This window comes from Pongo pygmaeus, chromosome 16, assembly GCF_028885625.2.
Source record: "Pongo pygmaeus isolate AG05252 chromosome 16, NHGRI_mPonPyg2-v2.0_pri, whole genome shotgun sequence".
Classification (NCBI taxonomy): domain Eukaryota; kingdom Metazoa; phylum Chordata; class Mammalia; order Primates; family Hominidae; genus Pongo; species Pongo pygmaeus.
Window position 1 is genome coordinate 47,072,522 of NC_072389.2, and position 22,792 is coordinate 47,095,313.

The 22,792-nt window shown below is 59.6% G+C and overlaps 1 protein-coding gene across 1 annotated transcript in view; it reads right to left on the reverse strand.

The window, feature by feature from the left end:
• Positions 1–15: 15 nt before the first annotated feature.
• Positions 16–22,792, reverse strand: part of SPTBN5 (spectrin beta, non-erythrocytic 5) — a 46,292-nt gene continuing 23,515 nt past the window's right edge. The window contains exons 29-67 of the mRNA XM_054450467.1: positions 22,661–22,775; positions 22,458–22,568; positions 22,056–22,235; positions 20,635–20,838; positions 20,295–20,444; positions 19,773–19,877; positions 19,211–19,378; positions 18,563–18,712; positions 18,257–18,448; positions 18,027–18,122; positions 16,148–16,263; positions 15,944–16,058; positions 14,879–14,992; positions 14,618–14,739; positions 14,209–14,371; positions 13,814–14,002; positions 13,498–13,575; positions 12,682–12,854; positions 10,990–11,080; positions 10,702–10,848; positions 9,677–9,814; positions 9,341–9,597; positions 8,957–9,143; positions 8,336–8,548; positions 7,478–7,674; positions 7,153–7,357; positions 6,711–6,905; positions 5,977–6,132; positions 5,482–5,687; positions 5,094–5,283; positions 4,660–4,836; positions 4,473–4,574; positions 4,029–4,163; positions 3,625–3,696; positions 3,123–3,209; positions 2,899–2,990; positions 2,692–2,777; positions 1,702–1,792; positions 16–475 (exon numbers count right to left, since the gene is read on the reverse strand). Of these exons, the coding sequence (XP_054306442.1) occupies positions 463–475; positions 1,702–1,792; positions 2,692–2,777; positions 2,899–2,990; positions 3,123–3,209; positions 3,625–3,696; positions 4,029–4,163; positions 4,473–4,574; positions 4,660–4,836; positions 5,094–5,283; positions 5,482–5,687; positions 5,977–6,132; positions 6,711–6,905; positions 7,153–7,357; positions 7,478–7,674; positions 8,336–8,548; positions 8,957–9,143; positions 9,341–9,597; positions 9,677–9,814; positions 10,702–10,848; positions 10,990–11,080; positions 12,682–12,854; positions 13,498–13,575; positions 13,814–14,002; positions 14,209–14,371; positions 14,618–14,739; positions 14,879–14,992; positions 15,944–16,058; positions 16,148–16,263; positions 18,027–18,122; positions 18,257–18,448; positions 18,563–18,712; positions 19,211–19,378; positions 19,773–19,877; positions 20,295–20,444; positions 20,635–20,838; positions 22,056–22,235; positions 22,458–22,568; positions 22,661–22,775 (5,578 nt within the window). The 3' untranslated portion in view covers positions 16–462. The remainder of the gene's footprint in view (positions 476–1,701; positions 1,793–2,691; positions 2,778–2,898; positions 2,991–3,122; positions 3,210–3,624; positions 3,697–4,028; positions 4,164–4,472; positions 4,575–4,659; positions 4,837–5,093; positions 5,284–5,481; positions 5,688–5,976; positions 6,133–6,710; positions 6,906–7,152; positions 7,358–7,477; positions 7,675–8,335; positions 8,549–8,956; positions 9,144–9,340; positions 9,598–9,676; positions 9,815–10,701; positions 10,849–10,989; positions 11,081–12,681; positions 12,855–13,497; positions 13,576–13,813; positions 14,003–14,208; positions 14,372–14,617; positions 14,740–14,878; positions 14,993–15,943; positions 16,059–16,147; positions 16,264–18,026; positions 18,123–18,256; positions 18,449–18,562; positions 18,713–19,210; positions 19,379–19,772; positions 19,878–20,294; positions 20,445–20,634; positions 20,839–22,055; positions 22,236–22,457; positions 22,569–22,660; positions 22,776–22,792) is intronic.

Here is a 22,792-nt window from a genome sequence, read left to right on the forward strand (position 1 = left end):
CTGAGACCATCTGTTACTACTGCTGAGAAGGGTCATGTCACTCTAGGCTCTTGGTTGTACATGGCAAGTGCTAGTACAAAGCTCGCTCATCAGTGTTCTTCCTCCAAAAAGAGTACATTCTCTGCACACATCTGTGTCTACCTGTGCTCAGAGTCACCCCTTCCAAGCAAGGAGGAGGCCACATGGGCCTGGGGTAGCCCTGGCCTTGCCCACCTGCTCTGCTGGAACACATCTCTTCACCCAGACAGGAATGCAGGGGGAGGCCAGGCAATGGCTGTTTCCTGCCACATGGTGGGACCCATCTAACCAGAAGGAACTGTCTATTCCAGAAGCTGGGCCTGGGGAACCGGGTTGAAGGAGCCACGGGAAGGAGCCCTTTTGCCTGTAGCTGAGTCTCATTCTGGTCCCCTAGATGTGTCCTCGCTTGTGGCCCTGAAGTTTGGTGTTGCATTGGGGTTCACCTTAGGGATCAGACCTGTTGGGAAGACAGATGGAGTGAATTTAGTAGGGTATGGCCACCCCAGAATCTTCTCCAAACACTGGTGCCCCTGCCCTCCCCTGGACCAGCCAGCCTCCTAGAATAAGTGTGGGAGTGGATTCCAGAGCTGACAGGCGCTGCAGCAGCGACCACAGTGATGGGTGAGTGGGTGGGAATTGCCTCGACTCTCATAACCCAACTCTACGTCTGTCAGCTGGCCTAGTGACCCCAGCCCTGGGTTAGAGACAGCAAAAGAAATCGCTGTCCTGGTAGCCTCAGGAGTCACTGTGTCTAGGACAAAGCCTGTCCCATCAGCAACACATCATCTAAATCATATATTGGGCCGTGCAGGACTGGGAACAGATGGTTACACTGGAGACTGGCTGCCACCCCTCGTGGTATGAGCCCTCCAGGACACGGCTGTATATGCGTGTGCACATCTAGGTACATCCTGGCATGGGGCCCGTGCACGGAGGATTTGCCTGTCTCCAGTCCCTCCTCCACTTTCACCTAACCCCAGGTGTCCCCTCCCCCTGGAAAGCCTGAAGCCCTCTGGTTTGGAAGGGAAGGAGATGTGGGTGAGGGGGGTTGAGCATCGAAATGATGCTGGGATCTACAAGGAGGGACTGAGGAGCCAGGTAAGAGCCACCTGCGCCTGCACATCCACCTTCGCATCTCCTCCTCTCTGGCCTGCAGTCCGGGACATGCTGGCCCTCTCCATTGCCATGGAGTGGGGATTGGGGAAAGCAGGGGAGGACCAGGTAGAGAACGGGTTGGAACAAGGGTGGGGCAGGGTCTGGCCGTCCTGCCAATGTGCTGTGCCTTAGAGAGGGGAGAGGAGGGAGGAAAGTGAGGAGTGCACGGGAAACAAACCCAGGCAGGCTCTCAGCACTGGGCAGAGGGAAACCTGGCTGCCCCTCCCACAAGCAGCCGAGCAGGAAGGGCACAGGGAGCCCGGGCAGCTTCGTCTACAGGGTCCCCACACCACAGCATGGAGTGAGCCCTGGGAGGGGACCACTGTCGAGTCTGTGGAAATCGGCTTTGTGGCCTGGATCCCTCTCTCAGCTGAGGGTGGGCAGGGGCGGCTGAGGGTTCCAATAGCATTTCCCTACAGCCCAACAGAGTAAGTCTGAGGCCCAGAACCTCAGGCTTCAGAGGACAGCGCCTGCCAGCCACTGAAGCCCAGTGCTCCCCGCCCTGCTCTCCCCACCCAGGTGTCCCACCTGGGTAGACAGCCAGGTCGAGCATCCTTGGTCGTGCACTCATTCGGAGAGCTGACAGGTTTGGCTTTGAGTTCTGGGCTCAGACTCTGGGCTGCAGAGTAAGGGAATAACCACTGTTAGCCCGGCCCAGACCATCGGCAGGTGCCGGGTCTGGCTGCTCCTTCCTCCAGCTTCTGGAGGCTCAGCACAGCCTTAGGCAGCCTGGCCATGCCAGGCCCTTCCCACGTGGGGGTGCGGGGTGGCCTGAGCACTCACGGGCAGGTTTTTCCCCCATGCGTCCTGCCTCTTAGGAAACTCCTCACAGGCGAGTTAAGAAAGGCTGAGCCTTTCTTAGGAGGTGGGGGATTCTGGAACGTTGAACAACTCAAGATCCCTTTGGGCTTCTTGGGAAGACAGACTCTTGGGAGGAGAATCCAGGGGAACCAGCGACAGAGCTAGGATCCCAGACACATTCCCTGAACACACTGTCCACACAGAGCCTCAGCAGAGCACACTGACCACGGAAGAAAGTGGTCCAAAGGGTTGTCTCTATATATTCCTCCAAGTAGAACCTGGCTTGCTTACTGTCTTCGAAACAACTCAAGAGTGGTGACATTCAAAGTTGTCTGAGGACTAGAAGGTTAGCAAAGCACCCAGATCAGACAGAACAGAGCCTGGAAAGCCCTTGGAGGAACACAGTCCATGAGGATCCTGGCAGGAAGGGCTTGGAGCAGTCTGAGTGGCAGACTCCAAAAGGGGCAGAACAGGACCAGGACACAGCTGGGGGATCAAAACCGGCCCCATCTCTGCTAATTAGCTGTGTGATCTTGGGCAAGTTGCTTAACCTCTCTGGGACCTAAATTCTTTGAGAAAAAACAGTTAAGTCCCACTTCTTGGAGGTTAGAGATGCTAACTGTGAAACCTCCCTAGGGTGCATAAAACACTAGGGGCCCAGGAGCTTAGGGCCCAGGGAGTCGGCCGCCCTCCCCGCATCCTTCCCCTGAAGCCCACCTGCAGTGCTGCCCAGGGCTCGCCACCAGCTCTCAGCCTGCTCTTCGGACGGTGCCGCAAACAGGATCTCTGCCCCACTGGTCAGCCTGGCGCCCACACAGTCACAGGTCAAACTCCACTGTCCCTTTGGGGACCCCCACGCCTCCAGCCCCTGCTGAGCCAGGTGGCTGCTGGGGGCGATGCCAGAGTCCATGTCTCTCCGCTCACCTTAAGGAGAATGTGTGTTTCCTGCCATGGCGGCCCCACAGCCTCTCACACCGGGCTCCCGTGAGGTCAAGGAGGGCCGTGGAAGCTACTTTCTGAAGAGAGATGAGAGGCAAGGGTCACTGCGGCCATCTCAGCTTTTCCCTGTGGGGTCCCTCTGTCCTGGGGCCCCTCTGTCTTGTCTCCCAGCACCCTGATGTCTGCATCTCCCCTACCCCGCCTGGTACCTCCGCTGCCATCCTCTCGTCCAGGAACAGGCTCAGGGTGCTGTCCTGCAAGGTCCCGCGGCAGCTGTCCCAGGAGCTCGAGCTGGGCTGTGGAGAGGAGGCAGGAAGGGCGCGTGAGCCACACGCAGAAAGGAAGCCAGAGCTAGGGCCTGTCCACGCCTCACCGTGTGTATGGAGCCTCCCAGGAAAAGCAATGGATTGGACCAAAGTCCCAATGGGGAAAGGGAAGCCACAGAGGGGCTCTGACAGGGGAAACCAAGCGGAAGGGGAAGAGCAGGTGGGGAGGAGGAATCCCAGCACCTCCTGGGGGGGTGGGCGGGTGGGGGCGGTGGCAGAAGCTGGGAAGGGCCCCAAGGAGCCAAACTGCCTGGACAGCATGGTGGAGGGTGGCATCCACCCAAGTTCACAGTGCAAGGGTGCCAGGCCCAGATGACTCTTCTGAGCCCCTCAAGTGCTACTGCAAGTGGGGAGCTGCCTGAAGAAGGAATCTCCGGGCACTTACCTGCCTCCCACCAGGCAGCAGGTACTGCTTGAACTCCAAAGACCCCTCCATGGTGGGGGTACCCTTTGTACCCTGAAAATGCAAGATGGGGCCCAGAAATGTCAGGACCTGCACCCTCAGGAAGGTGGACAAGGCACCCACTGCCCCCTGCTCTCTTTATTCCTCCCATCCAAGTACTAACCAGGCCTGACCCTGCTTAGCTTCCAAGATCAGATGAGATCGGGCATGTTCAGGGTGGTATGGCTGTAGACAGCCATCTTTATTCCTAATGACCTTCAGCTCCTGTGCCCAGAGCTCCCAGCACTGGCTCCAGGGTGTGGGCCCTCACCCCCACAGCCCCAGCCCCACTGCATGCTCTAGGGAGACCACGGCAGGGGTGCTTGAAGCCCCATGGGGACACCTGCCTGGGGTCCCCTCGTCTCAGCCAGCTGCACTCCTAGCCCCTGGGGTCCAGAGGGCCTCCACTGAAAGGATGTCAGCGAGCTGCCAGCTCTCCCGGGTTTCAGCTCCTGTGGCTGCAGCAGGAGCTCCTGTTCCATCTTGGGGAGTGGGGCAAGGTGGGCCAGGTCAGGGAGACCAGCCACGCCTTGGGCTCCCGTCTACCTCCCCTCCCCCAGCCCTCCCGGTCAGAGGGGGCCTGCCTCCCCCTCACTAGCTCTTTCAGCTTTGGCTCTGGAGGCTCACACCCAGTCCACCATGGTGCCTCTCCCACCACCGAAGCTGGCCAGGGAAAGGAGCAGGTGAGGCAGGGCCGGGTGAGGGCTCAGTGCCCTGGGAGACACTGACTTGCAGGCTGAGAGGGACTGTTCCCCCACCAGCCCTCAGCCCCTAGCCAAGGCACTCGTCACCTCTGTCTTCTGCATTTGGGCAAACTTCTCTTCCTGGGCTGCCAGCAGCTTTTCTAAGTCCTGGTGTCTGTGCAGCAGCAACTCCACATCTGACACTGAGTGCTGGGGAGAAGCATGTTCAGGTGAGGCCCAGCTTGTGGGGAGCCTGGAGCCTGGTAGCCAGCCAAGGGGCAGGACCCCCACTCACCCCATAGTCGGGCCTCAGCAGGAGGCCCTCCCGGCAGGCCAGCCAGGCCTCAGCCTGCTCCAGCCTCTGCCGAAGCTTCTGCACGCCCCAGCTCTCGGCACAGCGTTGCCAGCGCAGGGCCCAAGCCTCCTCCAGCTCCTGCAGCCGCCCTTCCAGCTCCTGCAGACACTCTGTCACCTGGTGGGGAGGGGCTGCTACAGGTGACAGCTTGGGTAGGGCTCCCACCATGGGCAGGGCAGGGCTGGAAAGCCAAGTGTTAATGGAAGTGCAGAGGGAAGGCTGTGAGACCCGCACCTGCCCCTTCCCAGCCTCTCTCCCTGCCTGCGCCCAGCCTTCCTTTCCCGCTGGTTTCCATGCCTGTGAGGGGCCCTGAGGCCTTGGGCAATCAGGCTGCATCCCCAGCCCAAACCCAGGCCCACCCTCTGAGTTCACACCTCCGGGGACATGAAGTGGCTGTTGTCCACCACCTGCTGTCCTTGCTGCCACAGGTCCTGGGCTTGAAGGCGGCACTCCCTGATTTCTTGCCCCAGCTCTTCATGCTGCCCAAGGAGCTGCTCAGCCCGCGCCATGTCCTCAGCCAGCTCCTCAGAGGACGCCAGCTCCTGCCTCTCCTGCGCCCATGCTCTGTGGGGCAGGGAAGGGGGCCGTCGTCGGGGCAGGGAAAGGAGCTGTTGTCAGGGCAGGGAAGGGAGCTGTTGTCAGGGCTGGCTGGGGAGCAGGGGAGGGCATGGGCAGGGGAGGGAGGGTCCAGCTCCCCCAAGAGCCAGGATACCCCCACCCCACAGGGTAGAGCTGAGCTGGCAGCCGAGGTAGGACACCTACAGCAGTTCCTGGCAGCGCCCGAGGAATGCATGGCCCTGTGCAGCCTGTGCCAGCCACTGGCCTCGCTCCTGGGCCTTCGCCAGCAGGGTGGCCCAGGCCTCCTGCACCTTGGCCAGGACCCCCAGAGCCGCAGGATGTAGCTGGCCCAGTCGGCAGGCCTCTGTCTGTACCCGTGCCACCTCCTTCTCCATAGCTGCCAGCTCTCTCTGCAACCAGAGCATGAGATCAGGCCTCAGTCCCCCCCACTGAGCCAATGCGTGCTCTCCATTCAGGAGCACCAGGCCTCTCTGAGGAATCACCTCCGCTCTGCTGCACAACCTGGGCCAAGTCCTAGGGCCCCTTGGGGAAGGATCTGGGTTTCTGGAGAGGAGGCTGAAGCAGGCTGGGGTGGGAGGGCCCTCACCTAGCACCTTGTGGGAGGGCTGAGATAGGTCCCCTCGGCCACCGCCTTCGGGCAGGGGCTCAGACAGGCAGGCTGCAGGGCGTGGGCCTCACCTCCAGGCGCCTGTGCTGTTGCTGCAGGGTCTGCACAGATGACAGGCTGTAGCCTCCGTCCTCTCCCTTCATCAGGGCCATCTTGCCCTGCATCCTTCCCTGGAGCTCAGCTGCTGCCTGCTCAAAGCTGTGGACCTCATGGGCTGCAGCCAACTTCTGGGAGAGGAGAAAGGACCTGCTCAGGGCTGTTCTCTGCTCCCAGGACTCCTTTCTCCCTGGAGACATGGCCTTCTGGGCCACCTCCTTTTGAACAAGGAGGACCATGGGGCTTGATGTGTCCCCAGGTACAGAAACCATCCTCCATGCTGCGGCCCTCAGTGAACGTAATGATGTGGGTCTGCGGCAGGCCAGGGGGTGGGGAGGGCGGGGAGAGGAGAGGGCCTCACGTGCATCTCAGGGAAAGGCAGACGCGAGGTGTTGGGTCCACGTGAGGGAGCAGGCCGGTTCTCGGGGATCTGGCTGACCCTGACAGTACCACCTGCAGTGCCTCTCATGGGGCTGGGGGACAGGGTCAGCTCAGGAGGCAGCCCCAGCCCAGGACCTACAGAGATGGAATGTCCTGGGCTGCAGCTAAGTCCTGGAAGAAAGCTGAGCAGGTGAGGGAGAAGGCGCATTCACTTGAGGCCAGTAAGGTGTGTGTCTTGTTGGAACCAAAGCCTGTGGTAGGGAGGGCTTAGAGGGATTTTTTGAAGACTCTGACACCCCTTACCTCGGCCCGGCCTGTGGTCACCTACCTCTGTGCGGGCTTTTATTGCTTGGTCCAACCTCTCCCAAGCGGCCTCAATGCGGCTCCTCTGGGCTTGGATGTGGGGATAATGCCTGGGTGCACCCCGCTCCAGGGTGCCTGCCAACTTCCTCAGGGCATACACCTTCGCCTGGCCCAGGCTCTGCACTTCCTTTCTGAAAGCATCAAACTTCTCTTCCAGCACCTGCAAAGGTGTGAGGCCCAGCAGGGTCACTCGAGATGGTATCATGAGCTCTCAAAGCTCATGAAGAGCTCAGCAGACTCGGATGGCTCTGAAATCCCTCAGCCCAGGTTCTGGAACCATCGGGATCCTCCCTAGGACACCCTCTCCAGGCTCCTTTCTGCTGACTCCCCAGCAACCCTTTCATCCCAAGGCAGGTCTTCCTCAGCCTCTGCCCACTCCCCGTGAGGTTTGCTCAGGAGTGACTCACCTTGACACCCTCCAGGTCCTGCCCGTAGTCCTGGGACTCGGCGGTGGCCACCTTGGTGGTCAGCCAGGCGTCGAGGAGCAGGGTCTCTCGCTCCAGCTGGTGTAGCTGCAGCTGCTCCTGCAGGCGGTGCCCCCTGGCCTCTGCCCTCCGCAGCAGCTCTGCGTGGGCCTCCCGAACTGCCTGCAGCTGGGCTAGCACCTTGGGGCTGCGGGAAGAGAGTGACAGCCTGGACTGCAGCCCTTCCTCTCCAGGCTGGAGCAGTCTCCTGCCACCTCTGTAGGGGGCTTCTCTCTGCTCCTTCCCAGATGGTGTGGCTCCCGCCCACCTTTCTGGGTTCTTCCTGCTCTCCAGGAGTGCTGCTGTCTGCTGCAGCCGCTCAATGCGCGGGCTGAACGCTTCCAGGTCTCTCTTGGTGGCCTCCAGCCGCCGCAGAAGGGCCTGTGTGGCCTCAGCACTGTGGCCCGTGTCCTCGCTGTCCAGGACATGGCCCCGCTCGGCCAGCCAGGATCCCGCCTCCAGGAGCTGGGGTGACAGAGTGGAGATCCGTTTTCCCGGGGCACCCTCTAGGGCCCAGGATTTACAGCCACGATTCCCAGCCTGGCTGCACATGGGAATCACCTGGGAGCCGTCATGCTCCCTCGGCCTGGCCCCACTCCTAAGCAGCCTCATCTGGTCCGGAACACAGCCAGAGCGGCAGTGTTTTGTAAAGGATCCAGGTGATTGTTTTTTTCCATGCAAAATAGACATTTTATTCTTGGTTCATAGGCATAGATTTTGTTTTTGTCACTTAATAAAATAAAACCAAGTTTTAGCAAATATTCCTTGCAGTGTTTCTCCCTTTCATTTATTAGCCTATTTACTTCATTTACTTCAGTTTTTCTTCCTTTACAATTGTATTCACCATTCTGAAGTAATTGAGGTATGATCGTCCAGGGAAGGTTCCAGGTGATTCTCATGCAAAGCCCTGGTTGAGAACCACTGGTCTAGAGGGAAAAAAGACAAAAGCCAACCCAGCCAGCAGCTGTGTTCTGGGAAACATGTGGAAGGAAGCCCTTGCGGGCAGGAGACCACTGAGTGGAGAAGACGAAAGGTGCCCAGGCCAGGAGCCCCGGAGTTACCTCCTGGCCGCACTCGCCCTGCGTTCCAGGCCTGCCTGCTGTGCCCTGCCCATCAGTCCTCTCACCTCAGTCAGAAACAGCTGGGCCTCCTGAGCCTGCTGCAGCAGAAGCCGCCTCCGTGCCGCCTCTGCCCGCAGGTGGGCCATGGCCTTCTCCAGCTGCTGCACCTGGGTGGCCACCTCGTGGGCGGCAAAGTGCCCAGCCTGCACCAGCTTGTGCCCAGTGCCCAGCACCACCCGGGTCAGAGCCTCGTGGCTGCTCATCTCACTCTCCAGGTTCTGTGGGGGAGGAGGCAGGAGGATGCGGATGTTGCTGACCCTTGGGGGACTCCCACAGTTGTGCTTGAAGTTTCACGGGACCCCACTAACTTGTCCCCAAGGAGTTCCCTGTCCCCATGACTCCCAAAGAATCCAGGGCATCCCTGGGCGCCTGTAGTCCCAGCTACTCGGGAGGCTGAGGCAGGAGAATGGCATGAACCCGGGAGGCAGAGCTTGCAGTGAGCGAGATCGCGCCACTGCACTCCAGCCTGGGTCCCTCTCAAAAAAAAAAAAAAAAAAAAAAAATCCAGGGCATCCCCAAAGCCCCCACAGGCAGAGAGTTCCTGGCTGGGCCACAGAGAGTGCCATTTCCTTGGCTGAGAAGCCCTGCTCACGTGCGAGGCCGGCCCTCCCCGGGTGGGCCCACACCTGGTGCTGCTCCTGCAGGTGCCGCACCGCACTCAGGCTCTGGCCATAGTCCTGGGCAGCGGCCAGAGGCAGCTTCTCCTGCACCCAGGCCATTTCCTCGTCGGCGTCCCTGAAGAACTGCAAGAGGAGGCTCCGGGCCTCCAGGGCCGTCCTGCGCTCCTGCAGGGGCTCCCTCAGGCTCTTGAACCTGCAGCAGTGGAGGGTGGAACCAAGGGAGGCAGGGACCAGGGTATCAGTATTAGGGATACCTGGTGACACAGATCACCCAGCTGTGGCCCTCACCATGGGCAAGGGGAGAAAGTGAGAAGACATCAGTTAGGGGGCAGGGGTGGGGGTCCCTCCAGGAAGGCAGGGGAGAGAAGCTGAGGGCACGGGTGGATCTACCTCTGAAGCAGCTGCCGGGCCTGCTCTTCCACGTCTTGGGCAAGGCAGTGGCCTTCCCTCACGAAGGCCTGGGCCTGGCCCAGCAGTGCCTCAGCCTGCCTGGCCTTCTTGTCCACTGCTGCCTCCAGCTCCTTCTGTGTGCCCAGGAGCTCGCCCTCCCAAGGCGGGGCCTGGCCCACAGTGGGGGCTCTCAGCTCAACCTCGATGGGCTCCAGCCAGTTCTCCAGTTCCTCCATGCTCCGCCGCAGACGCAGGGCCTAGGGTAGAAAAGTGAGGTAGGCAGGAGGGGAGTGGCCTGGAGCCCGGCCAGCCGCCCCTTGGCCTGCACAACCTCACCTCGCAGGCCTTCTGGAGCTTGGCCACCTTCTTCTGGAAATTGTCTTGCAGCTCACCCCAGAGTGCTCCCAGCTCCTCCAGTCGCTCCTGGATGGCCTCCGAGGCTGGGTGGCCTCCCTGCAGCAGCCTCTGTCCCTCCTGCAGCCACAACATGAAACACACCTTGTGGACTCAGGACTGCCGGTACCAGGGCACTTGTGTTGACTCTGACCACCAGCACTACAGCTGCAGAGTCCCTGTGGTCCAGCTGCATGATCTTGAGCAACTTTTTTTACCTAAGCCTCATTTTCCTCATCCGTATCATAAAGAAAATAATGGTTATTTTGTTTAAATGAGATAAGTCATATAAAATACTTAGCAGGGTGATTTATATCAGAGGGAGCCAACCTGGGGTCAGGACCTGCCTTCGCAGGTGGAAAAGACAATGTTTTAAAAAGTGCTATGCTGGGCACAGTGGCTCATTCCTGTAATCCCGGCACTTTGGGAGGCTGAGGCAGGTGGATCGCCTGAGCTCAGGAGTTTGACACCAGCCTGGACAACATGGCAAAACCCCATCTCTACCAAAAATACAAAAAAGTAGCTGGATGTGGTGGTGTGGGCCTGTGATCCCAGCTACTTGGGAGGCTGAGCTGGGAAGATCACTTGAGCCTGGGAGGCGGAGGTTGCAGTGAGCTGAGATCTTGCCACTGCACTCCAGCCTGGGCGACAGAGCAAGACCCTGTCTCAAAGTGGCTATGTTTTGACTCCTTCACTCACAAGACTGCTGGCTATGTCCTGTTCACATCAAAATGTTATCTTTAAAATTACTGAAAAGGTGCCATTTTTGGAGAGGGTGCCCCCCACCCGGGGAAGCAACTGCTTCTTACTACACTTCCGCCTACACAACCGCTTAGCCAGGTGCCTGCACACAGAAAGTACTGGATAACGTTGGCCACCATTACTGTGGTTCAGCACCAGCTCTGGGGCACCGTCCTGTGCTCTGCCTGGAGAGCTGTCCCACCACCCTCCTGCCCGCAGGGCCTCACCTGCTGCAGCTCCTGCTGTTGGTGCATGCTCGCGTCCAGCTCCGCCTGGAAATTCTGCTGCTTCAGTAACTGCGCTGGCAGCGTGGCTGTGTCCAGCAAACCCTCCTCCAAGGCCACCAGGTTCTTCTCCCTCAGCCACACGGCCACCTGGGCACATGGGGAGGACAGGCCTGCTGTCCAGGGCTTTCCCCTTCCCCCGACCTCTGGGATACCCCAGAGGAAGGGTGGCCTTTCCCTGGGTCGACTCCTTCCCCACCATGACTGCCTCCCTCTCCAAGCGAGGCGAACCTCCTGGGAGTCCTGCAGGAAGGCCTGCAGCTGCCGGAGCTCCTCCAGGCGATGGCGGCGGGTCCCGGCTTGCCTGAAGAGTGCCTCCTTCCTGCCAGGAGGAGAGGCTCGTGGGCCTGGAGCCACCCCCGGGGCCGGGTGGGGTGCCTGTCCAGCCTAGGCTTTCTCGGGTATGAATATACTCGGAGTCTGGAGTTTCCTTTGGAATAAAGGTAGATTGCACTCCCCCTCTGTATTTGTGTCTGTTATGCGCCGGATTTTGTACCCCCAAGTTTGTTTTTGTTTTTGAGACAGAGTCTCAGTCTGTCACCCAGGCTGGAGTGCAGTGGCACAATCTTGGCTCACTGCAACCTCCACCTCCCGGGTTCAAGCAATTCTTCTGCCTCAGCCTCCTGAGTAGCTGGGACTATAGGCTCACGCCTCCATGCCCAGCTAAATTTTTATTTTTAGTAGAGGCAGGGTTTCCCCATGTTGGCCAGGCTGGTCTTGAACACCTGACGTCAAATGATCCACCTACCTCAGCCTCCCAAAGTGCTGGGTTTACAGGCATGAGCTACTGCACCCAGCCTGTACCCCTGAGTTCTTATGTTGAAGGCCTAACTCCAGAAGTGTTTTTGGAGACAGCATCTTTAAAAGAGGTAATTAAGTGAAAATGAGGTCATATGGGTGGGTCCTAATCCAGTGTGACCTTATGAGAGGAGGAAACTGGGGCAGACACAAGCACGGGGGGATGATCTGCCTCCTGCAGGAGGGCAGAAGCCTGGGGCTGGAAGTCAGAGTGGCACTGTGCTGGGGGAAGCTGAGCCTACCAGGAACCACCTAAGGTGACTGGGGGAGGGGGTGGTGACAGAGACCAGCAAAGCAAAGTTTGCATTCTGTTAATTCAAAGACCTCCACAGGTACCCAGGTGTGGTCCACCTGCAAGAATGGAGAGGGGGTGGCCCTGACCACTGCCAGGACACCAGCACAAGGAGCCACGGCATTTGTGGGTGCTGGTTGGCTCTCTGATCGGCTCTCTGAGGACAAAAGCCCCCACCAGTCTGGGATCCGGCTTTTGACCGTATCTGCCTTGATCTAAAAGTGTGAGATGCTGCATGAAGCAGCCAAACCCGATGAGCTTTTACAGGGAAAAAAACCCACAGAGCTGGGGTCTCATGGGCCGTGCAGGTCACATGCATCTGTGTCTGAACTTCCGTTAGATGAGCTAAGACTTCTGCTAGCCTGCCTGTGGGGCCAGCACTGTGCTTTCGTCCTCATCACAGCCCTTAGAGCCCAGGATGTGAGGCTCAGCTGCCGTGAGGAGGAACTTGCCTGAGTCCTGCCATTAGAGGGCAGCACAGGGACTCAGGACTGTGACCCTGGAAGGCCGATGCTTGACCTCTGTGCCCTGCGACCTTCCGTTTCGTGAGATGGTTTCCTCTTGGTCTCCTAGCATAAGCCTCTCTTTAAACTCCCTTTGATCTCAACTGAATGAAGAAAGAAGTGGGATTTTCCACGTGGTGTTTGATGTCCATAACAGGCAGACACACTGCAGGGCCAGGGGTGGTGGGGACCCCTGGCATCTGACCTCAGTCCTTGGACAAGGCTAGTGAGCCTGGGCCAACTAGTGGAAGGGTGGGAAGGGAAGAACCGGGATGCCAGATGCCTGTGCCAGCCCGCCCACAGCACCCCTCACCCCAGAGCCACCGCTACCTCAGAAGCATGGCCTGGCACCTGCCCAGGGCACTCTGGGCCTCGGGGTGCCCACCCTGGTGCAGGCCGCGGGCCGTGGCCTCCAGAGCACTGATCTTTCCCGCCTGCACCTCCAGGTCCCGCTCCAGCATCTTGTGCTTCCACAGAAGGGGCTCCATGGGGGCCAAGGGGTCCTGGTGGGAGTGGGGAACCCAATACTGTCCATGAGGCTCCCCCTCCCATCCCAGGCTACCTGCCTTCCCGCCTAGAACCATCCTACCAAATGCTCATCCACAGAGCGGCTGCTACACCCAAACACATCCCTTACATCCCTCAAGGCTGTTTCCAGCTTTAGGACAGTGATTCCCAGCCAGGGGAGGCATTTGGGATAGGGATCAAGAGCCAGAATCTCTGAGGCAGGCAGAGATTTTTCATGTAAGGTGAAAGCCTGGAGGACTATGTTAGTCCCCAGTTATCCTCTGAGGTCTCCTATAAGTTACACTTGTCTGCTTCAGGGTTGGGAAAGTGGTGGGAAAAGCGAACCTCTAGGCATTTGAGAAGCGAGGACGGCAGGGGCGAGGCGGCAAGAATGGGTCAGGCCCACACAGGCACTCTAGAAGCTCCTTGGTGTTCGCAGTGGGGCCTGCCCACAGCTGCATGGGAACTGCTCTAGATGATGGGTAAGTAACTGCCCAGTGACGGATGTGGCCCAGAGTGGGGAGATGCCCCAGAAGGGGAGGATCCCTGGCCTGGGGAGCTCAGGCAGCACTGGCTGGTTTGACCCCTAATGCTGCTCTTGTAAGTCCCCCCTCCTGCCCATTCCTGCTGGGCACCTACCCATAGACCCTCACTGGCTAGGGAGTCTTCCTTGCTGCAAAGCCAACGTTCCATCTTCTCCACAGAGCTCAGAAACAGCTGAGAACAAAGGAAAAGGCAAGAGACAGTCGGCGGAGGGTCCAGCCACTGCAGTTGGAGTGACCGTTCCAGTGGCACAGGTTGGGGAACCAGGGTCCTGGAAGGCAAGAATGCTGAGTGGTGGGGAAGTCCCTGGCACAGCAGCCCCTCCAGTCTTAGCCTTGACCAGAGGCTGTGGGGTCAGCGCAGGCCCTGTTGCGGGGGGCAAGATGCAGGCTAGGGATGGGACTGTGCCTGCCTGTAGCTCCAGGGCCTGCTGCAGCTGTAGCTGATGCTCCTGCCAGGCCCCTTCCAGGCTGCTCAGCTCCTGTTCTAAGCCAGCTAGCGCCTGGCGAATGTCGGAGCTGGAGGGGTGCCCCGCTGTGAGCAGTCGCTGCCCAGTGCTTCGGGCCAGGCTGATGCTGTCTGTCCAGGAGTCCAGCTCGGCCTGAAACAGGACTGGGCTCAGATCACTGGGGGCTGGAAGCAGCCCAGCAGGCAGGAGAGACGTGGGGAAGCAGCTGAGGAGTGGGAGGCTGGAGGAGATAGGCAGGGCAGGACACTCAGGAGGCCCAAGAGCAAGGAGATGAGAGGAAGAGGAGGGCAGGGCGGAGGTGAGAGCCTGAGAAAGGCTTGGGCCAGCTGCCCGTTCACCTTGCGCTCCTGATGCTCTTCTAACATACGCCGGGCTTCCACAGGGCTGTGAGGAGCGGGGCTCGTGTCCATCTGAGCCCGCAGCTTCTGGGCGCTGACCAGCAATTCCTGCAGCATTGCCTGGAGTTTCTGAGCTTGGTGCAAGGCATCCAGTGCCTCCCTCCTGCCCACAGCGCTCATCAGCTAGTCGTCAGGCCTTCGAACCCCTCTCCCCCGTGCCCACTCGTGTCTTCTGTCCCTTAATCCCCTCAACCACAGGAGGGCCCACGGGCTGGGAGTTACTGGGAGGACAGTACAGTTATTTGAAGGGTGAAGAAGGAATCCTAGGGGAACACAGGGGCTGAGGGGAGGTGTGGGGACTGAGATGCTGGAGGATGGCTCAGTGAGGGCAAGGCCTGAGGGTTCATACCGCTTCTGGGCCCTGCTCTGGAGCTGCCACCAGCTCTCGGCCACCTCCTGCTGCCTGTGCCTGAGGCCGTGGGCTGCCTCAGGGCTTCTCTGGCAGAGGCGGCCCACTTCACGCTCTACAGACTGTGGGGGAAGCCGGGGTCAGAGGCTGGGGCACAGGAGCTCTGGGCTACCCTGCCATCCCAAAGCCCCTCCTCCCCGCTTCTGCCCAGGGTCCCACTGAGGAGGTGCCCTGGGCCCGGCTCCATAGCCAGCTGCGCACCTCCACCTGGGCCTGGATGGGGTGCACTTCCCGCTCCAGCTCCTCGTGTTTCCGCAGCAGCCTCTGCACGCTCTCCAGATCTTTCCCACAGTCCAGGGCCTGGATCAGGGCTTCCTGGAGGAGGGCACGGCCAGTTACCTGCTGGGCCTTTGCTTCGGCTCCTTCTTCCTGGCAAAGGGCCCAACCAGTGGCTTCTGTGTGCACAGCAAGTCCCCAGCGTGATTTCCTGGCCCCGGCTTTGAGGGCCACAGGTCTCTTCCTTATGTGAGGGGGACGATTCTGAGGAGCAACTCTGGATTTGGAGTCTCCTCTGAGGGAAGAACCTCATGTGTGTGCTGCTTCCCTGTACACTGTCTCACTCATTTGCCATTTTTTCCCCTGTATACCACATAAGAGAAATAGATGTTTGGTGTGTGTATGTGTAAGGGGACGGGTGTGGGGTGAGGAGGAGACGCTGAGATGCTGAAATAGTCACACTGAAGGCAGGCGCTGATTATCCACCACATCCAGGCATATGTCCTATCCCTTGAGGAACGAGAAAGAAAATAGATCAAGGATGGACAGACAGGCCTGTGCCGTCATTTGAGGGCAGGAGCCAGTGGAGGAAACAGCCAGGCGTGCCCAGCACAGGCAGCAGCACCTGTTTCACACGAGGGCTTCCTAGACCGGGTTCTAACTCTGCCAGATTCCAGCCCGGGGCTCTGTGGTTGTGTACGCAGTCCCAGGGCAAACCTCCCGAGGGTTTGGGCTTCCTCAGGGATGGGAGGAAACAAAGAGATACAGGCCTCTGGACTTGCCATGTATCTGGGGACCAGGATCTGGGGGAGAAAGGAGATAGGGGAGCCCCCACTGAGCTTGCAGTGGGTGCTTCTATGGTCCTGAGTTGATCCGGAGGACCAGCCCATCAGATGTCCCTGGTGCAGACCTGCTGGGACCCACCTCCAAGTACCCAGCTGAATGGGAGAGGCCAGTGAGGGGGAAGACGCATGGGAGACTCTAGGCAGCGCCCCATCCCCTGACTGCATTTGCTCACAGCCCCTGCCGGGACCTCTTTCCAGCACGTACCTTCTCCTGAATCCTCTCGGTGACATTGTCCAGCTCTCGGGACAATGCGTGTATCTCCAGGGCCCCTTCGAGCTGCTGCTGGTACCGGAGCAGGTTGTCATGGAAACTCGCCCACCTGGCCAAGGGGTGGTGGTGTCATGTGGAGCCTGAAGTGGCCTTCCACCCCTCTCCCGGCCTCTTGGTTCTCCACAGCCTGGGACTGGCCTGTTGTTGAGCTGGCTTCGCCGCTGGCAGATGATCTTGACTTCCTCAGGGTCCCGGTTCTTAAGCTGCAGTGACAAGTCACTGATGCTCCTGATGCGGGCATCACCCACTGTGTCCTGCAGGGGAGGTACGGGTGAGGGCATTGGCACCCCCCACACAGAGCCCCTTCTTCCCACCTCAGTGGGCACTGGGAACATGCCTGGGCCCCGGAGCAAGAGGAACAGCGTATTTGGGCAGTGGGAGGAACTGCCTCCTGCCTCCTCTACTGTGGCAGGTGCCTGAGGTCACACCGTCCAGGTGAAGTGAGCAAGATCACCTTGGAGCCTGCAGCCCCAGAGTCATCTCTAAGGCCAGAAAAGGGAATCCCTGTGTTGGGTACCACGTAGGAGGGGGAGAGTGGGCACATGCTCACTAACAGAAACTCTTGAGATGGAGTCTCCCTCTATTGCACTGTTGTTGCAGTGGCACAATCTCAGCTCACTGCAACCTCCACCTCCCCAGTTCAAGTGATTCTCCTACCTCAGCTTCCCGAGTAGCCGGCACTACAGGTGCCTGCCACCAAGCCTGGCTAAGTTTTGTATTTTTCGTAGAGACGGGGTTTCACCATGTTGGCCAGGCTTGTCTCAAACTCCTGACCTCAAGTGATCTGCCCTGGGATTACAAGTGTGAGCCACTGTGCCCAGCCACAGAAACTTTTAAAATGAAAATTCAGCTTCTTGGATGAGGAGAAGCAAAGGGAGGTTGTGGAATGGAACAGTGAGCTCTGGCTTCCTGGGGTTTGGGTGTCCCCACCCCAGGACTCCTCTGAGCGGAGGCTGGTGCTGCTTGGACACTGGGCAGGGTTTAAAGGTGCACAGGGAGGGGGTCCACCGCAGGGTGCGATTGCAGGTCTCCTGCCTCTGGCATCTGTAGAGCTTGTTTAAATTTCCAAAGCACTTTCCTATGAAGTGCCTCATGCAAGGGAGGCAGGGAAGGACATTCCCCTCCTTTTATAGATGCCGGAGCAGAGCTCAGAGGCTAATGTGGCTCCTCTGTGGCAGAGCCAGGATTCAAGCCCAGCTCCTTTAGAGTCTAGCTCTCTTCCTACTACAGCATCTGGCACAGCGTCTGTGAAATTCCACCATTAGCAAGGGATGTCTTAGGTTTAAGCACTGCCGCCTCTTAAAAAGTAATACATACATGTACCAGGGGACAAGGTTAGCACATTTGGTCTTTAATACCTGATTGTCAATACATTTGCCATTTTTTCCCCTGTATACCACATAAGAGAAATAGATGTTTGGTGTGTGTATGTGTAAGGGGACGGGTGTGGGGTGAGGAGGAGACGCTGAGACACTGAAATAGTCACACTGAAGGCGGGCGCTGATTATCCACCACATCCAGGCATATGTCCTATCTTTTTAAGAATTTTTGAAATAATTGTAGATGCCCAGGAAATTGCAAAAGTCCTGCAGAGAGGTCTATGTGCCCTTCCCCAGCTTCCCTTACAGCAGCATCCTATATAACGACAACATTAAAATGACAAAGCTGACGTTGGTATAATACTACCAACTAGACCAGACTTCATTCAGATTTTATCAGTTTTTGCAAGTATGCATCTGTGCGTGGCAGTGGGGGATAGGTCTATGCAGTTTTATCACAGCTAGAGATTCACGTACCTGCCACCACACATGTGCTCTCTTACCTCTGAGGTGGGTCCTACCCCCATTCTAAAGAGGAAGGAGTGAAGGCGGGTGAGAGGAGGGAGCCTGCCCAAGGGCATGGGAGGAGCAGGCATGGAGCCCACGCCCTGCTCTACAGCCCACACTCTTCACCTGCTCTCAACTGGATTTTCAGTGGGGGACGCGTGGCCAACCTCTACCCAGCAAGGCCCCCTCACCCCGGCCGAGGCTCCTCGGAACTCGCGGAGCCGCCGTCGGAGCTGCAGACAGTGCTCCAGGTCCTGGCCCAGGTCACCAACATTTATCTTCACCTCCTGTGAAGGCCAAGGGTGGGGAGGGAGCGCTCTGAGCACCAGCCCAGGCTCCTGGCACCGGTTGTTGGGGATCCCTCCTGTCAAGGGAGGGCTCCTCCCCCCATCTCTCAGCCCCCACCCAGCTGGGGCTACACCTTCTCCTGGATCCAGGCCTCTGCGAGGTCCACTCTCTGCAGGAACTCCAGGAAGTTCCGCCTGTCCTCCAGCTCCTGGCTCCTGAGGGCCACTGCCTGCCTCAGGTCCGCCCAGTGTTTCCACAGGCCCTGCAGCCGCTGGGAGACCTCTCCCGCTCGAGGGTGACTCTGTGCCAGGAGAGCCTCTCCCTTCTGGAGGGAGAGAGGGGACACAGGACATCTTGCCTGCCGCCCTTCCTCCTAAGACCGACATCGCCCCTGGGCCACACTTTGGGGCAGGCATGGGGCTGAGGGCCCGGTTGTTACCTTGGCAACAGAGGTCATGACCTCCTCATGGGCCTGGACTTCAGCCTCAAAGGCCTGGTGTTTCAGCAGGGGCTTCAGCTTATCTCTCAGGTCCCCAGGAGGGATCGGCTCCTTCAGCTGCTGGGCCCACGCCTGGATCCAGTCCTCAGCCTGGTGGGGGTGGGACATGAATGCTGCGATGTTCTGCAGCCTCAGGCCCCAGACACCACAGGCCTAGCCCCCAGTCATTCCCAGGAGGCTGGCCTCAGGGGTGGGGCGGGCAGCACCTGGTAAATGAGCCCTGAAGGTTCCAGCTCCGGAAGGTTCCAGCTCTGGAAGATTCCAGCTCCGGAAGGTTGCCGCAGGAGGCAGCTGGGCAGGGCCTTGGGTGGGCTTTCATTTTGGAGGTGTGGCCCCTACTCCTGGGGCCCTGGGCTGCTCTGCTCCCTTCCCCACCTCTCTTGCCCTGGACCTGCTAGAGCTCGGGATGCTGGTGGGGTCTCCACACAAAGGGGCTTAGATCCCATGTTCTGGGCTCCAGCGCAGCCTCTGGGAAAGCCATCCACCCCCTGAACCTGTTTCCGCCTCACAGTGTTGTGGTGTGAAGGCGGCTGAAAACTGTCGAGTGTGGTTCCAGTGGAAGGCCCTGGGCTGGGGGTGCCCTCTGACCTGGGTTGCGGCCTGGGTGAAGCTGACCATCAGCAGGGAGGCATGCAGGGCGTGTCCCCGGCTCTCCGCCAGCTCCTTCACTCTCACCCGGCGCTGCAGCAGGATGGGAAGTCGGTCCCGCACCCGGGGGCGCCGGAGCGTCTTCAGCCGCTCACGCAGGGCTGCTTCCTGTGGGGCAGGGGCACAGCTGCTGCTCTCCGACCCTGGGCTGGGTGGGAGCCCAGTCCTTTCTTCGAGGGCCCCGGAGCCCTTTCCTCAGCCCCGCATGGCTGAGAGGTGTCTGATCCTCCCAGCCACAAGCCAGACCAGTCTGCTTCCCAAGGACCACGTGGTGTGGACAGAGCCGAATGCCCCGTGTGGGTCTCTGCAGTGTGGCCCATCTCCCCCGGGCCCTCTTTTTGAGCCACACATACAACTTGCTCAGTCAACCCCAACCAGGCCCCCAGCCTCGCAGGCTCATCAGCACCGCCTCTGGGAATGCATCAAGCGTCCTGTGACCCCCTTCAGGACTTTCTCCCCACCCCCACACTCTGACCATGCCCAGGCCTCCTGAGTCCATTACTTTCTTGTCCTGGGCAGTCAGAACCTTCAGGAAGACCTCGTGATTGCGAATCAACTGCTCTACCTCTTCCACCGAGCTCCCCAAGGCACTGGTTTTCAGGGAGACCTGGATCCACAGAAAAGTCAAAGAGGCCACCAAGGCTTCCAGCCAGCCAGCCCCTCCAGCTGCAGCCTGTGCCCATGGGCACTCTGGGTATGGCAGGGCCTTAGGAGTGCCCACTGAGCTTGGCGTGGAGCTGTGAGGAGGAGTGGGAGCCCAGGTTGGGAGGCTGCGACACCTCAACCTCTGCACCATGTGGGGAGCATGACCAGCCTCTGGCCAACTTCCTCGGGGCTCAGTCTGGGATATGGGCTGGGGATGTCAATGGACGCTCAGGGGCCTCAGCGCTTCACCGTGGCCACCTGGAAGGACTTGTGCACAGCTGCCCCGTACTAGAGAAAAAGCCAGAGAGGCTGAGCGGAGAGGGGAATGGAAAGGAGGAGCAGGAGGCTGTGCAGAGTGTGAGGGCAGGAGGGGACCTGCCTCCTGGGCCGCGAGGATCTCCTCTAGGCGGCTGCACTCTCTGAGGAAGAGCTGCTCCTGCTGCTCGGCCTGCAGCCTCTCTTGCTTCTGTGCCCAGGCCTGATACACCTGGTCCCGCTGGTCCTGCAGGGCTCGAAGCTCTTCCTGGACCTGGGGATGGACACATGAGGAGCCTCAGCTGGGGAGGGTGGTGTGGGAGAGGTGAGGACGAGGTGAGGACTGGACCCCGAGGGAAGCTCCTGAGGAGAGGCCAGCACGGCACAGTAGGACAGGGCACCAGGTGGCCAGGCACAGGCTAGGTCAGCTAAGGTATGTGGGGACACCAGGAGAGGGGGCCCACCTCCTTGGTGGATGTCCCTGCAGCCAGGAGTGCCTGCTGGCCCAGCTGGGCGGCCTGCTGCCACAGCTTCTCCCGGGCCTCCAGCTCCGCCCGGAGCCACTGGTGGGCACTGAGCTTCAGCGGGCCACTGCTAGGCTCTTGCGAACTCTCCTCCACCTGCAGGTCCTGGCGCACACGGGCTGCCCAGGAGGCGTAGTCGCGCACCTGATCCCGGGGACACGGAGGGAGAGCTGGGTGAGGGCTGGGCTGGGCAGCAGGAAACCAGGTGCTGAGGCAACTGCAGCCCACCTGAGTCCGCTCACACAGCCCGAGCCAACCTGGGTCAGGGCCTCGGGTGAGACACGTGTGGCCCTTTGTCACTTGGTTTCTCCGTTCTCATCCAACCCAATCCTCCCAGAACCACGAACCCCCCACATGAGCCAGACCCTCACCATGACACATCTCTGCCCTTTGCTCCTCCTGCCTTCCCATCTCTACAGAGCTCACCTGGATGAGGCCATGAGAGGACTGGTGGCTAGCAAGATCAGCCCATCAAGACTGCTTGATGGGGAAAGAACGTTCACCTGCTCTTCAAGGGCCCCTTGGCTGCCTTTGCCTGGTGAAGCCTTCCCTGGTATTTGACATTGCACTGCTCTCCTTGTTCTCTGAATTACTAATTTAACCCTTACAGACTGTCTTCTGCTGATTTGTGTACAACTATACAAGATTGGTGCTGGAGGGACTTCAGGCCCTTGTCTAAATATCTCATTGCATGGAGGAAGGAAGGGTAAACGGCACAGAGTCTTGTAAACTCCAAGTGCATGACAAACCCAGGGTTAAGTGCCTTGCTCAAGCTCACACTGCCAGCAAAGCAGCAGAGTTGGGTCCCTAAACTCAAGCCTTTTTGCAGTGTCAGTTTGGGCCTCCTGGTCTGCCAGGTCCCAGGACAGGGGGATGCCGGGGACACCCCGTGGCCAGGACCTACTGTCCCAGTCTGATTCTCTGGGTTTCGGGCTCCATGAGGGCAGCAGTTCCACTTCCCAGAGCTTCTGTATTGCCCTCCTCTCTCCACCCGTGTCTTCAGCAGGGAGCTGAAGACAGACATTCAATAGATACTGGCTGATCCAGAGGTCACTGTCTAACATCTGGGTCTCCAGTTATGAGCCTTCCTGGGCAGTTCTTACTCCCAGCCCTGGCTGGGACCCCGCATGACTGCCCTGCCACTCACCTTGCTGGCACTGACCCAGACCCTAAGGTGTCACTGCTACGCCCATGTGCTCAGCCCCTGACCAGCCAGACTGACATCCCGTGTGCTCGTGCTCTCCCACCCGAGTCCATGCTTGTTCTCCCTCTGGGGCTGGAGGGCCTTACGCGTGCATGCCCGCGCGTGGTGCAGCACACACACATGCGCACACACGCCACTCAACGGGCGGAGCCCTCACCGCTGTGCGGAAGCGGGCCAGGAGGCGTGCCCGCTCCAGCTGGGCCCTGCGCTGCTCCACGCGTCGCTGCAGCACTGCCCACGCCTGCGTCACAGCTTGCTGCCTCTGCTGCACCGCATGGGCCTGAGGCCCCGGACACAGCTTCTGCACCCTGCCTGCAGTCTCCAGCAGTTCCTGCAGCTGTGGGAGGGGCAGGGAACAGGGAGGCAAGGGTCATGTCCTCCTGATTATCCCGCAGATGTATCCCTTGCCTGGGAACTCTGGCCCCCTTGGGCCATGTCCTGCCATGCACAGTAGGCCCATGGGAGGCCCTGAGGGACAGTGAAAAATCTGGAGGAACAGGCAGGCCAGCCTGAGGGGGCTGCAGGGGCCTGGGTCAGAGAGGCAGCCAGCTGGGCTCACCTGCCGCTCGGTGCCCACGAGTTCTCGCTCCAGCCCCTGGTGGCTTCTCAGCTGGGCCTCCAGCCCAGGCAGGTCTCGTGCCACATTGTTGGGGAGGCTCGTGGCTTTCTCCTGAGGAAGGGAGAATGCCGAGGAGATGAGGGATGGAGGGTGGGCACTGAGCCTGGAGTGTATCCGCTTCTAGCCACCCCTCCGGCTCACACCTGGACCTGGGTGAGGACTTCCAAGAGATCTCTGTGAACTCTGAGGGTGGTCTCGGCGTCTTGGAGCGCGTGGCCTCGGGCCTGGGTCAGCTCCCACAGCTCCGACCAGGCGGCCCTGCCCACGGTGTGTGG